General features: G+C 34.3%; 2 protein-coding genes across 2 annotated transcripts; one reads left to right on the top strand and one right to left on the bottom strand.

Annotated features, from left to right (window-relative positions):
• Nucleotides 1-7,896: 7,896 nt before the first annotated feature.
• On the top strand, nucleotides 7,897-8,499 carry HELRODRAFT_81006 (hypothetical protein; the record flags this gene model as incomplete). Its single annotated transcript, XM_009020906.1, has 2 exons — nucleotides 7,897-8,140; nucleotides 8,222-8,499. The coding sequence occupies 2 exons, from the start codon at nucleotides 7,897-7,899 to the stop codon at nucleotides 8,497-8,499; spliced, it is 522 nt and encodes a 173-aa protein (XP_009019154.1).
• Nucleotides 8,500-10,154: 1,655 nt separating this feature from the next.
• HELRODRAFT_192167 (hypothetical protein) lies at nucleotides 10,155-12,999 on the bottom strand (the record flags this gene model as incomplete). Its single annotated transcript, XM_009020905.1, has 6 exons — nucleotides 10,155-10,572; nucleotides 11,091-11,167; nucleotides 11,238-11,374; nucleotides 11,825-11,895; nucleotides 12,064-12,160; nucleotides 12,765-12,999. Coding segments are annotated over 6 exons (618 nt in total). The 3' UTR covers nucleotides 10,155-10,571.
• Between the last annotated feature and the right edge of the window lie 264 nt (nucleotides 13,000-13,263).

Here is a 13,263-nt window from a genome sequence, read left to right as displayed (position 1 = left end):
GTGTGCACACGTTCACAACATTTTTAAATGGCCATGATCACGTACAAAACTCTGCAACTCTTGTCCAATGGAATGCTGATAAGGCTTTAGCAGTTTTTTCACTTTCCAGTATAGAAGGTGGTTGATTGATCCTTATTTGTAATGTTATGTAACGTTGTACTTCATTCGGCGTAACCATTGCCTAATAATTCATTATTATTTATGCGTGATTGATAACAGACGATATTGATTCTATTTGGATATTCAATTAATATTTTGACCTGCGTAATTAAATTAAATGTTATCAAGAGGTTTCAAAGTTGTACTCATTAAAGCTAATCTTCCAAGAAGAAAGGGTTGCATGCATTCCATTCTACAAAAAGCTTGGTGTCGACATGTTGGCACCCCTCCTTCCTTGCAAATGGAATTTCCCATACGATTCCACAGTTTTGCAGTTCATTGCAACACAAACTGAGATTAAAGCAAAAATTGAAGAAGAAATTTTTAACAAATTTGGAGTGGAAATGACGTGGAAAGAGAAGGAAATAGCATTGAGAGCAAATGAGGACAAACGTAGATATGAATGTGTTTCTTCGGTGAATAGTTCTCTCGAGAAAGAGTTGCAGCGGTACAACTGGAAAGATGTTGACATCACTCCAGATTATTGGCAGGAATTTAAAGAAAAAGTTCAGAATGAATGCTTGATACCTCCGAAGCTTGAAAAATGCATTTGTTATAGTTTTCATGATGGTGAACATGTTTGGAAAACGGTTGGGAATAATGACATCGTTTTGGAATTTAAAAAAAAAGTAACTGATATAAAAAATGCTATTCTCCTTCAAAACAAAATTGTTGAGGATACCATAAAGCATTCAAACAAATCTTTCGTCAGATTGCTGGAAGTAATTTTTTCTAAAAAAGTTGGCATTGAAAACAACATCGTAATCAAATTGCTTGATGATGTTTTAACCTTGAAAGGACCATATAAATTTGTTAAAAACTATAAACTGAAATTTCTTGAAAGTTTTCAAACAATGAAAAGCAACGAGCTGACATGTAACACCTTACAGTTACAATTTTCACATCAACCTTCATTTTCTGAAAATGTCAAAAAAAAGTTTGAGGAACATAATATTTTAGCAGCTCATTGTTTCGAAGAAGAAAATTTACTAATCGCTGCATGCAGTGATGAAGATGTTAGAAGGGCCGTCGACATTTGTAAGGAAGTTTTGCTTCAGAGAATGCTGGTTTTGAGCGACGAGCATAGACATGTATGCAAAAGCGAAGTTCACGAGGAATTTGTTGCTTTGTTGAAAAAACTTTGTGAGCCAGTGGCCATTAGTTTCAACGAGGTTGCGGGAGATAACTGTTTTGTTGAATACATCTGTGACGAACCCCAAGAAAATAATGTTAAGAGTAAAATTGAAACATTTTTGAAGAATCAGGAACTGAAAAAGGAACATGTGAAAGCTCGCAAAAACGTTGTAAATTTTATTGAAAAATATCTTAACAACGAGCTAACAAACATTTGCAAGCGAAGGAATAATGGGTCAGTAATCAAGATAACGGTTTCAAAAGACGAGTTCAACGAAAGTGATGGTTTTGTGGTTCAATGCGTTCATGTTCATTTGAAAGAATTGATAAATGATTTGAAGTTGTTGATGAAGAATATTTTGACAAAAGTTGTCGATTTTAACTTGCCTGGTCTTCTCCGATATCTCACTACTTCCAAGTTTCTGAACATAATTAAAATCCTAGAGATGAAGCACAAAGTCTGCATTAGTTTGTTACAAAAAATGAAATTTTCAAGTCCTGAGACTTTGCATGACAGGAAAGATGAAACAGCAGCTGATGGAGAAAACAGCGTGAGTCAGAAAAATGAAGATGATGACCAAGATGGCTACGTGTACATTGATACAGATGCCGCAAATTATTCTGATGTCCATTCAGAAAGGGATGCAAATTCAGAAGTGTTGACTGCGGCCAATGTTGACGACGGAATAAACGGTAAAGACGATAGCAGAGAAGATTCTGATGGGGAGGATTCTGATGTTGAGGATGGAGTGTCAGTTGTTGTTAACTCTTTAACCAATGTCAAAGTAAATAGTTTTTGTATTAATTAAATTTACAAAATAATTTTTGTGTCTAATAATAATAAACTATATTTTAAGCTGGGTCATACTTTTTTTAATTTTCATGACAAATCTTCATACTGTTTGGTATATGACAATTAATCGTCATAACGTTCGTATATGGTTGATGTCTTGTTCTGCCTGCTGATCGCTGTTATGAAATTCGCCACCTATAGAACTTGTACCTACGCCACGCAGCAAAAAACGGCGCTATTCTTTGTACAACCATAAACAGAAATGCCAACAAATTTATTTTAAAACATATGTTTAGAATAAATTTAATATGGGAAACTATCACATCTACTGGTTTCAGATGTTTTTCTAAAGTTTAATTTATTTGGTAGCGGTATTTTAAGCGGTAAGTTAAAAATATTTTGGGAGTGCAACTGCAAACTCAGGGAGTCTAAGTCGAAAATTTTTTCTCAGAATACGAAAGTTGGTATACGACGCCAGAAATCTTGTTCTAACGCTGCTTTTAATCATTGCAATAATGAAATGAATCACAAAGCATATAAATCACGACTACTCAGGCAGATGTCATTGTAAACAGCAGCAACAAAGTGTTGGACCTGAGCAAAGGTCAGGTGTCCGTGCAGTTGTTGAAGATGGCAGGCGAGGAGTTGCAACTGAAGTGCAATCAGTTGATGCACGGTAGGTCCGCTTTGCAGTTCGCCGAAATAATTTCAACACCAGCCTACAAACTGCACACCTGCTCTCGAATCTATCACACTGTGTGTCACGCTTGGAACTCAGCCAGTTCACAAATATGCGAAAAAGTGGGTCAAATATTTCAAATAATAGCTTTCTAGTTACAAATAATTGAACATTGAATTTTTCAAAATTTTCTTCTGAAAAGTGTTTTAACGACATCACTTGTTTATTAATGTACTCATTAGGTTATCAGACAAATAGTGAAAGACTGTTTATGCAAAGCAAGAGAGGAGAACTACAAGACCATAGCTTTTCCTGCGTTGGGAACTGGAAACCTCAAAACACCGCCCCACCTTGCAGCGTCGTGGATGTTTAAGGAGGCCAGGAAATATTTGAAAGCCAACAAAAGCTCATCTCTTCAAAATATTTATTTTGTAGTTCATCCAAAAGATTTTGAATCACTAAATGTTTGTTTCAATAATTTTTAAAATTTCATTTTTATTTAAGCATCTTCATGAAGTTTTTTATTTTAGTTTAGATAACTTTGTTATTTTATGTTGCGTTTGATTTTGAAGGCTTTCCAGAATATCGAGAGGAAAAACCATTCCGAAAACCCTACATTTGAAAATATCAAGAATATTGATGGTTAATTTATTTGTATATTTGTGTTCGGGGTGTTTGTGTGTGCGGTGTGTGTGTGTGTTAAATTAGTGGAAACATTTGTTGGATGACATGATTACGGCTTGATTTTCTTGACCTAAAAAAACTTGTTTAATGTGCTGAAAAATTGATTGATTGATTTGTGGATATGAAGTTGCTTATTGAGTTTTGAAAACGTCTTTGTGTGGTTTAATTAGTGTTATCTCATGATTCTTGTGTCGATTTGTTTGATGACAGTTCTATTCCTTTGTTGAAACGCTATCATTTTGTTCTTCTCATTTCAGTCAATTTCTTTTAATACCGTTATACTATTAAACGTCTGATGGTGACAATAATAGTCACATTAATGTTACAAACGAAAGATACTTATAATTAAGGCATCATTTTTTAAACATATTGCATACGAAACGTTGGAATGAATTTGACAGTGTCAAACGTTCGAGACGTTCGTCTGGACAAGTTGAGGTTGAAAGTGCTTAGCGGCGATATTACAGACGTGCATGCAGATGTTCTGGTCACTAGCAGTAACGAGAACCTAGACCTCAGCTTCGGAGCTGTATCACAAATCCTCGCGCAGAAAGGTGGCCAAGAGTTGCAGGACAACATGCTGTCTGGTCAGTCTCTTCTTTTTCGTTATAAGTTTACTAATGGCAGAGATATTATGAAACTATTAATTTTATATAAATTTAGCTTTAGAAAAAGGAAGCTAAAGATTTTCTAAACTGCATACCAACAATGCATTTTATAAGATTTTTTGTAGAATAAAGTAAAATTAAACCTATCATCGTTGTGACCAAAAACTAACGAAATTTGAGTTAGTTTGGCCAAAATTACGCTGGCCACTTTTTTGCTTATCACGTCAATTTTTGATCGATTTTCTTTGTGAAACGATGTTTTTCTGACTTCTAATAAAAATACTGTTTACAACAATGGCCTGGTCCCTTTAGATCCGCCACTGGTTAACAGCAGTTGGTTGCACTCCGTCTATTGAAGTTGCATATAATACAGTTGCACAAATTTTATTACATATCAAAAGATATGCCATTTGCTACTTTTTATTTTTTATATTTAATAATCTTTTAATTACATTACATTTAAATTGCATGAGTTTTATAAACAAAATCTATTGATGAGTTTTAAGACCCAGGCAATTCTAATAAAACTTTAAATTCAACTGACATATTCCAAATGAATCGCTTCCTCCGTGCGGACAACGAACAACAGCCAGCATGCCTCCTTCTGGAGTTTGCATCACAAAAGCAGGAGGACAAATCAAATCGAAGTTCATTGCTCATGTTCTCGCTCAGGATGAAGTTCAATCGTGGCTTGATGTGATCGTTTCCTGCTTGAAGGAGGTTGATGTGAAGGGTTGCAAAAGTGTTGTCTTTCCTCTCTTGGCGACTGGTCTGTTTTCACTTTATCAAACATTTTTTTTCGTTTTGACTATCTATCGATCGTTTAAGGAATAAATCACGTAGATTCATGTTCTATTGGCTTTATAGTATGTTGCAAGTTGTTCAAAATCGAAAATTAAAAAATAATAGAGGAATTTTTCAAACTTTGCTTTGTAGACCTACATATAAAATTGAATAAATTATTCAGTTTGAGTGTAGAAAAACTTTTTAAAAATTTTGATTGTAAGTAGAACTGATAGCTGCAATAATTTCTTAGTAAATAATTCAGAACACTGGAGAATAATTCTTTTACAAGAAATTTAAATGTTTATTGAAATATCTTAATTAACTAAGATTTTAACTAAGATTGAATGTGTATAACGAACTTTTATGCATAAAATTATAATTTAAAAATTTATAAGTTTTAGATTTTCAAATTCTGTAAACGTCCATTTCTAAAAACCTCAAACTTAGGTAAATTTGGCTCCTCAGCTGAAGAGATGGCGCCAGTCATGTTGCGAGCATTTCTTCAATTCATCGACTCCACGCATGTTAAGCACATAGAAGAAATTTCGGTCTGTGTATACAAGAGTGAAATGATTCAACCATTTTTGAATGCGGTGTCCAAGTTAAATAGTTCATTTACAGTTAAAGCTGATAAGAATGAAACACAGCGTCAAAAAAGTGCATTTGATTTAAAGAAGTCTTTCAGTGTAATCAGTCACAGCAGCATCGCCAGTCCTGGGGAATCAGCGAATCTTGACGCAGCTGGTAGTGTTATCAAAAAAGCTGCCAATGAACAAACAGTTGCTGACGATGATGGCTTTGACCAATCCCACTTGAGAATATTGATCAGTGGCGTTGATGCCGAAGAGATTCAATCAGCAAGTAAAGAAATCAGCGTCCACATTACAGAACAGTTCGCTGAAGAGGAATGGAAACCTAAATTCGTTGGCCAACTTGTTGCTAAACTTAATCCTCAGAGGGTGAGTATATTATTTGTTATTATATTAATTTGTTTATTTGTTTTCTTCAATGGGTAACAATGGACGAGAGGCCCTAGATGTATCGTCCGGCCTGAATCTTGCAAATGCTAGCAACCATCTGATTAGCAATCAACATACACCACCAACCAATGCTTTTAACTTTTTGTTTCGTAAACATTTTCTAATCCAACAAATTATTTTATGCCACCTAGATGTTTTCGAACAATTTTGTAACATTTTCTCAAATCATTGTTTGAATGTGCTAACGCTTTTATGCGGCATTTGTCACCCTCACTATTTATTTATTATTATTAATTTGAAATAAATTGAATAATTTAGTTTTGTAATGAGCCTAGGGCTACCAATAATCAATTTGCAGACTTGTGAAATAGATGATGTTGCGAAAAAGTTGCATGTAACAATAGAGGTGGACATTCATTCAAAAGTCATTCGTTTGAAAGGGTTAACAAAGAACATATCAGACGCCAAATGTGCGATTTACAACATTCTGAAAAGTATTTTGAAGGAGGAGGAAAAGTTGAAAGAAGAAGAACAAAGTGCTGGAGTGGTTGGTTTAACTGTTTACTCTCAGTGACTGTTAACTTTAAACCTTGCATACAGTGCTGGTTAAGAACATTTATGGGTGCCATTGAAGTTTACCTTTCATTTCAGACAGTTGAAAACTGCACAATATTTAACCGTAGCAATTAACTATAAAGATAACACTTCATTAACTTTTTAGGTAACCTGGCATTATTTAACTGCTGAAGAAGAATTCAAAAAATTTGAAAAACACACAAATGCGGTGCTTGAAAAGGCTCACAGGGCTAAGAAAATCTCGATAAACATAAATGTGGCACGCGTAACGTTCGAAGTTAACTTCAAGAAAATGCAGCTGAAAAATATCAACGACTCTTACGTAACTGACATCAAAAGACACGTTGAAGGTAATAATTTTATTTATTTAATTCAAAAATGTTTTCGTTGTTTCTTTAGTTAGATATAATTTAAATGACCTTATTAATATATTCTGTTCATGAGGCCATCCATAAATTAGTATTTTATTGCTAGGATGAACCTTTTTACTTTTGTAAATAAAACTGTTCAAAAAAAAAAAAATCTAATATATAATCTAAGGGTTAGTTTTCTTGAAATTATGCGAGAATATTTTTGCGCTAAAACATGTCATCCAATTTTGCATCCTTAAAGTTTTCTTCATGCCTTTCATACAAGTACATTGCTAAATTAGGGGAAACATGAAATGTTAAAAGCTGATTGTCTGTTAAAAGCTGATTGGTATTTTGAAATAACGTACTGCATTACTCAGAGGTAAATTCGCGTCAAATAACTCGTCACTCTTATCGCGCACATTTAGCGTGGAATTCTTTGTTTTCAAAGTCGATCACTTCAATGCAAGACTAGTAGACGTTTTCAACTATCTCAACATCACCATCACATTACATATCACTATCGCATAACTATCATACTAAACGGGCGTCTTGTTTATTTTTTACATTCCGTAAATTATAAGTGTCTTGTAAAAATAAAAATTGTTTTAAAAACATGACCATTCTTACGACTCTTGATTTTATATATTGAACGGTCGCATTCGACTGTAACAACTTGTAATTTGTAACAGAGGATGGACTGCCTCTTATTTGGAGCAGTGTTCCTGATTCAGTTGTTTCCAACACGGTTCAGTTATCAGTGACCAGCCGTGAGTTCAAGGATGTTGTCGGTAGGATCACTGTCAAGCCAAGCATGCAGATTCTAGAGGTTATCCAAATGTCTCACGTCAATGCATTATGATATGATGTTTGATGATTTATTTTAACACCTATCAAACTGTTGGTTTTCGTAATTCGCTTTTTGTAATCTTATTATTTTCAAGTTCGTGCAAGTTTTTTTATTGAAAATATTTTTAAATAAATATAAAAGCAGGAAAATCTTTAAATGCGGTTAATTAACCAAAATGGGTGAAAATAAGGAGATTTTATCGAGGTGGAGACGAGAAAAAATTTTTCATGAACAAATAAGTTTAGATTAAGTTTTTCAGCGCTTCAATAAAAAATGTATTTATGAGGTTCAAAATGGATGGTGTGGAGGTATGTTCAAAAAAATAAAAAGCGTAACATCAAATTAATAATTTTGTTGAAGGTCAAACGAATTCAGAACCCTTCCTTGTACAAAAAGTTTGTTATTCACAAGTGTAAAATGGAAAATGAACTGAAAGATTCTGGCAAGGAGGTAGTTAAGCACCTCTGGCACAGAACATCTCAAGACTACCTCCAGAACATCAACAGTGAGGGATTCAACAGAAGCAAAACACTCAGTCTCGGTACAATAATTTGTTTCATTTATTAAACTCTTAAAATATTGTCTCATTTTGTTGAATATTTAAATTAAATTCGCCTGGCAGTGAACAATTACGGACGAGGAGTTTATTTCAGCACGGATTTCTATTATCTGGAAGGTGAAAGTGCGATCGCCAATCCTTCCAATGATTACTACTGCTACCTCAGTCAAGTTTTAGTTGGAGATTTTACGAAAGGGGCTTCAAGGTGCATGGTTCCTCCGCTAAACCAGCAAAACAAAAAGTACCATTCCTTGGTTGATGACGTCACAAACCCAAAAGTGTTTGTCATTTTTGGCGATACCCAAGCCTATCCATCTTATTTGGTTCACTATAGAGGGTAGAGTTGTGGTTGTTTGAAACTAGTTGGTTCGGTGGCGTTGATGGCTGAGAAGAAGTTTTAAACATTTTTACAGCTTATTTTAAAACATTTTGATTGTTTAATTTAAGTTTTAATCGGGCATCTGCAAACATTTCATTAATCGAAATTTATTTTGCCATATACTTGTAATACTTCAAAGCAATTTGCAGTGGGTTTAACAGTTATTTAAATTATAATTTATCTTTGTTCAATTGTTTAACTGCCTAATTAATTAACTCATTTTAAAATTAGTTCAATTATTTTTGGCGGCACAGCGTACCTAACCTGTTTACTTGTTAGGGTAGGATTTTTAGATTTCAATCATTCAGTGTTATCGACAGTGCCGAAACTGAACGTGCCCACTTGAAGTCACGTGGATCAGTTAACTTTGTATTCTGCAATTAGTTGCTCCGTTAGAATTTATTCATAAAAAATTGACTGGACGGCATTTCGCCACTAATGAAGCAAGTGGTTGAATATTTAGTGTCTCTGTTAGACGAGACCCACCTATTGTTTTTTTTTCAATAGCTATTTTTTCATTCAAATTTTTTTTCAAATTTGTGGATTTTTTTGGTATTCGGCTTCGGCTGAATAGTAAATCAACCGTTTAAATTTTGTTCAAATTGTTGATCTTTTTGTTTTTGTCCGACAATTGTTTTTTTTTATCTTTTAAGCCTCTGAAGCATTCGTGCAACTGGTGCTCCATAGATAGCGGTATTATTATTTTGCAATTCGGCCAAATTCACTAGTTTAGTTACCTTCGTTTGCACGTATATGTATAATATATATATGTATATATGTATATATATATATATAATCATGCATGTGTGTGTGTGTGTAAAATGTTATATAAATACGCGCAATAGAGACTAAGTTATAACTGCGGTTGTGGCTAGTCTGATTTTGAAAAGACAAGATTTCTAGTTTGTTTTGCGTGTTACTAGGGTAGTTGTGCTAACTAGTGGACAGCATTTGGGAGAACAAATCTGTTTCGTGGTAAGTCCTGCAGTTGAGATACCAACTTAATCTAACATCCTTTGTTTCAATTAACAAAATTTGCTTAATGAAATTTCATTTGGTTCATTCGTTGAAGATGTATGGTTGCAAAAATAGAGCCATCCAATCATTCGATTTTATTTTTAGTTTAACAAAATAACGATGTTCGAGGTTTGAAAAAACTCCAGGCGTTAGAAAGAGCAGTTCATACGTTTGGTGAGGAGAGTAGAATGTAATAGTCTTTCACAACGTGCATTTCGATTGTGAAATAGGAAAAAAATGAATTAGCGGATGCGGCTAAGGATTGTGGTGATTGTTGTCAGTTTTTTTAACACCGTAAACGTGCGATAAACATTCCACCATTCAAATAAATAGAACTTGGTGTAAATTGTATTAGTGATAATTATAGGCCGTCGTAACAAAGTGTAATTCGAGTGCATTCGTGGCACAGAAATATCACAGTTCAACCATCCGACGTTCATAGTGAATGAGCGTGGGACAATTCGGAGAAGAGCTTCTTTTTTAAACAGCGCTCTTAAAACGTTTACAGTTATAACACCCCTTTGCATGCATATGTTTTGTAACTCAACTGACCATAAGAAATATTTACGGCTTGGCGTTCAATATCGACTGAAAGGAAGCGCTTTTAAGATTTTTATTTTAATTATAAAATTATAATGATAATATTTTTTAATATAGTAATCTAGATTTAGTTCTAATTCTACGAAGCAGATTCTAAATAAAAATCAAAAATTTGTTTTTAAAATTTGTTCAACACAGATAACTTTTCATCATATGCAGAATGCAACAGTTCAACCGTAAAAATTGTCTACCTCCACGCAACGTCACAATTTGAAATGAAGCTAACATCTACTGAAGAAGAAACAAGTTTCAAGTCCTCCATCCACCTAACCAAACCAAACCTATCATCCATTCCTATTCACACCACGCAAAGTCATCCGTCCATCCAACCTTGCACTCACACATCACCACTTAATGTTTTCTTTAAATCACAACGGCGACCCCTGCAGGATGTTCAAACAGGATAGCATTGGTCCATCTGAATATGATATAGCGTCAATATTAATATATATAATAAATATAACTTCAATTGAAATGAGTTTGGATGTTCCGCGCATGTGTTCGATTCATCAATCGATCAAATTTATATAGCGTAAATTTTTAAAATTTAATTACGCCCAACAGGAAAAGCAAAATGAAGTGTTTCGCTTCAGAAGTTCGCCAAAAAATCATAGCAACAGTTTGTGCTTGGTTAACGGGGCCAGGGACATTTTCTTAATGCATATTTTTCATGCGGGGAAATACCTCTTGAAAGGCAGAGTTCTCCATCTATTTTTCAGAACGAAAAATAAAATCTGCATTATTTTTACTTCTTATTGCGTAGAACGGCGCTGATGTTTTTTGTTTTGAAGCAGTTGAGTTACACTTGTGACGTTGATTGCGAAAACTAAGCATGAACATGTTTTAATTGCATCCAACAACCTTGGAGAACTGAACTAAACCGCCATTATAATTATGCACACACGTGATGAAATATTTGAAAATCAAAGTGGCTACCATGTTTTTTTTCTTCTCGGAAGAACAGGCGGCTTCGTTTTATTTTCGGAATCAAAACTGTGAACGCCCTGATGCAACTGGTGAATGCAAGTTTTAAAGTTACAAAAAATAAAATGCACTCTATTACTTTAGTTGATGGTAGGTTACCTTATGCACGTTCGCTGATGTTTTGTTTGGTTGGTTGGGCTGAGTTGGTGGGAGGAAATCAGCGTAGATGCAGGAGGTTGTCGATCTGTTGTTGAGGTGCTTTTGCAAGAAGTCCGCGTCGATGTATATCAGGTCGACTGCAGGACAATACGGCGGTCGCCATCGGCGTTATTTTATTAATGGTCAGTTAATTCTTTAAAGATGAAATACAATTATAAAAATTCTAAGCATGAAAGTTCAAAAGTTAGGAAGGAAGGAAGGATGGCACGTCAATAATGACAGCAACAATCGCATCATCATCGCCACCTTCTTCATTATCGTTATCAAAATCATCATCATTATTTCCATATTCATCATCACCAGCATCATCATCGCCATCATCATCATCATGGTCTACCACCTCGCGTTACCTCAAATTACAAGAGTCATTGTAGAAATCGTCATAATGATCATGACTGATGAGAGAGACGACAGTAAAAATGTGAACCATTATATCATATAAAATCAAATAAAATGCTTCAATTTTTCCAGTCACACAACATTTGAGTCACATTTCAGATGATGACCAGCACAATGACAACACTGACCGCTGGGTTTTCTTCTTTTAGCGAATGCTTGCATGTTTGTCTCGTCTTTCACGATAATATGCAGGGAGCACCTTTATTGGCACACAGCCCATTTGCAATGCGAACAGCGTAAAAAAACGTCAAAAATGTTAGTTTTAATTAAAATTGTGAAACATACACAAAATAAATTCTCCTGTTTTAATTTAACTCGGCTTAAATATTTAAAATAATTTCAAATAAACGACCAGAGAGATGCTCACTTCAACGTGCCAGCCGACTGACCGAGGTACACCAGTTCTGCCTCCACCAGCTGAGGACTTGCATCGAAACCTGACTTCAAGGCTATCACACACTCGCCTAACGGATGAAAATCATTTTTACGCTCAATAATAATACAGAATGCAAATATTTTATTTGATCTCATGCAAAATTATCAAATCAAATCAAAGGTACGGGGTGACTATTAGAGATCCCCGAGTTGCTCATCGAGAATATCCACCTCAACAAAAATTTTTTATTCATAACAGTGGCGAATTCTAAATTTAATATTTGCCCGCAATCATATTTTTCAAAATATATACACATACACGTACGTATACCATACGTCTTTCGAAATATATGCATAACAAACGATTGTCAACACAGCATGTAAATGTCAGTCACACAAAAAACATTTAAAGTTTTAGTGCTTAATGAAAGATAACATATTTATTTATTGTTAATAATGATCATATCTTAATAATAATAATCAGCAATCATAATAAAATTTTCAAGTTAATTTAAAAATTTTCTGATCAAAAAGCCTTCCGTTGAATGCTATTCCAATATCTAGTGCCTCTGCCCATATGACATGATTTAACAGTCTTCGATTTATTTGGTTTTAACAGATTATCTTTTCCTGACTTGTTCTTCCTTCTTTTTTCTCGTGCGTTATCTTTTCAGGACATTGGCGACCATCGACCTCCACAAAACCCGATCTTTAACACTTTGTAAGAGTTGAAATGTGGTGACACAAAGACTTCACGAATGTTATTCGTTTTTAACCGCGATCTCTTTTCCCTGCAATCTTTCCGGTAGTTGTTCGATTTTCTATTCTTTTCTTCCTGACTTTTTACGAAAGTAATAATGGTGAAATTTCGTAGTAGCTTCTTGGTTATTAGTTTGGAGACAAAAAATACTACAGCGTAATTTGTCATTGAACATTAACGTTTTTCTGTTAGGGGTGTGTGCCTGGACTATGTATGACATTACGTTCATTCGAGTGTTCATGTTCATTCGAGTGTTGAATCAGAAAATTTTTTTGTTTTTTGTTGATTCGGTTGAGACTGCATGTTATTTAATTTGTTGTTAAGAGATTTGTCCAAGTTGTTTCTTTTTAAATAAATAAATAAATAAATTTGAGTTGATTAATAAATGAATGATGTAATCAAGCTTGCATCATAGATTGCCAACAGAAGCGC

This window comes from Helobdella robusta (assembly GCF_000326865.2).
Source record: "Helobdella robusta unplaced genomic scaffold HELROscaffold_29, whole genome shotgun sequence".
Lineage (NCBI taxonomy): Eukaryota > Metazoa > Annelida > Clitellata > Rhynchobdellida > Glossiphoniidae > Helobdella > Helobdella robusta.
Note: the sequence above shows the minus strand (reverse complement) of the source record. Positions and strands in the feature narration are given on the sequence as shown.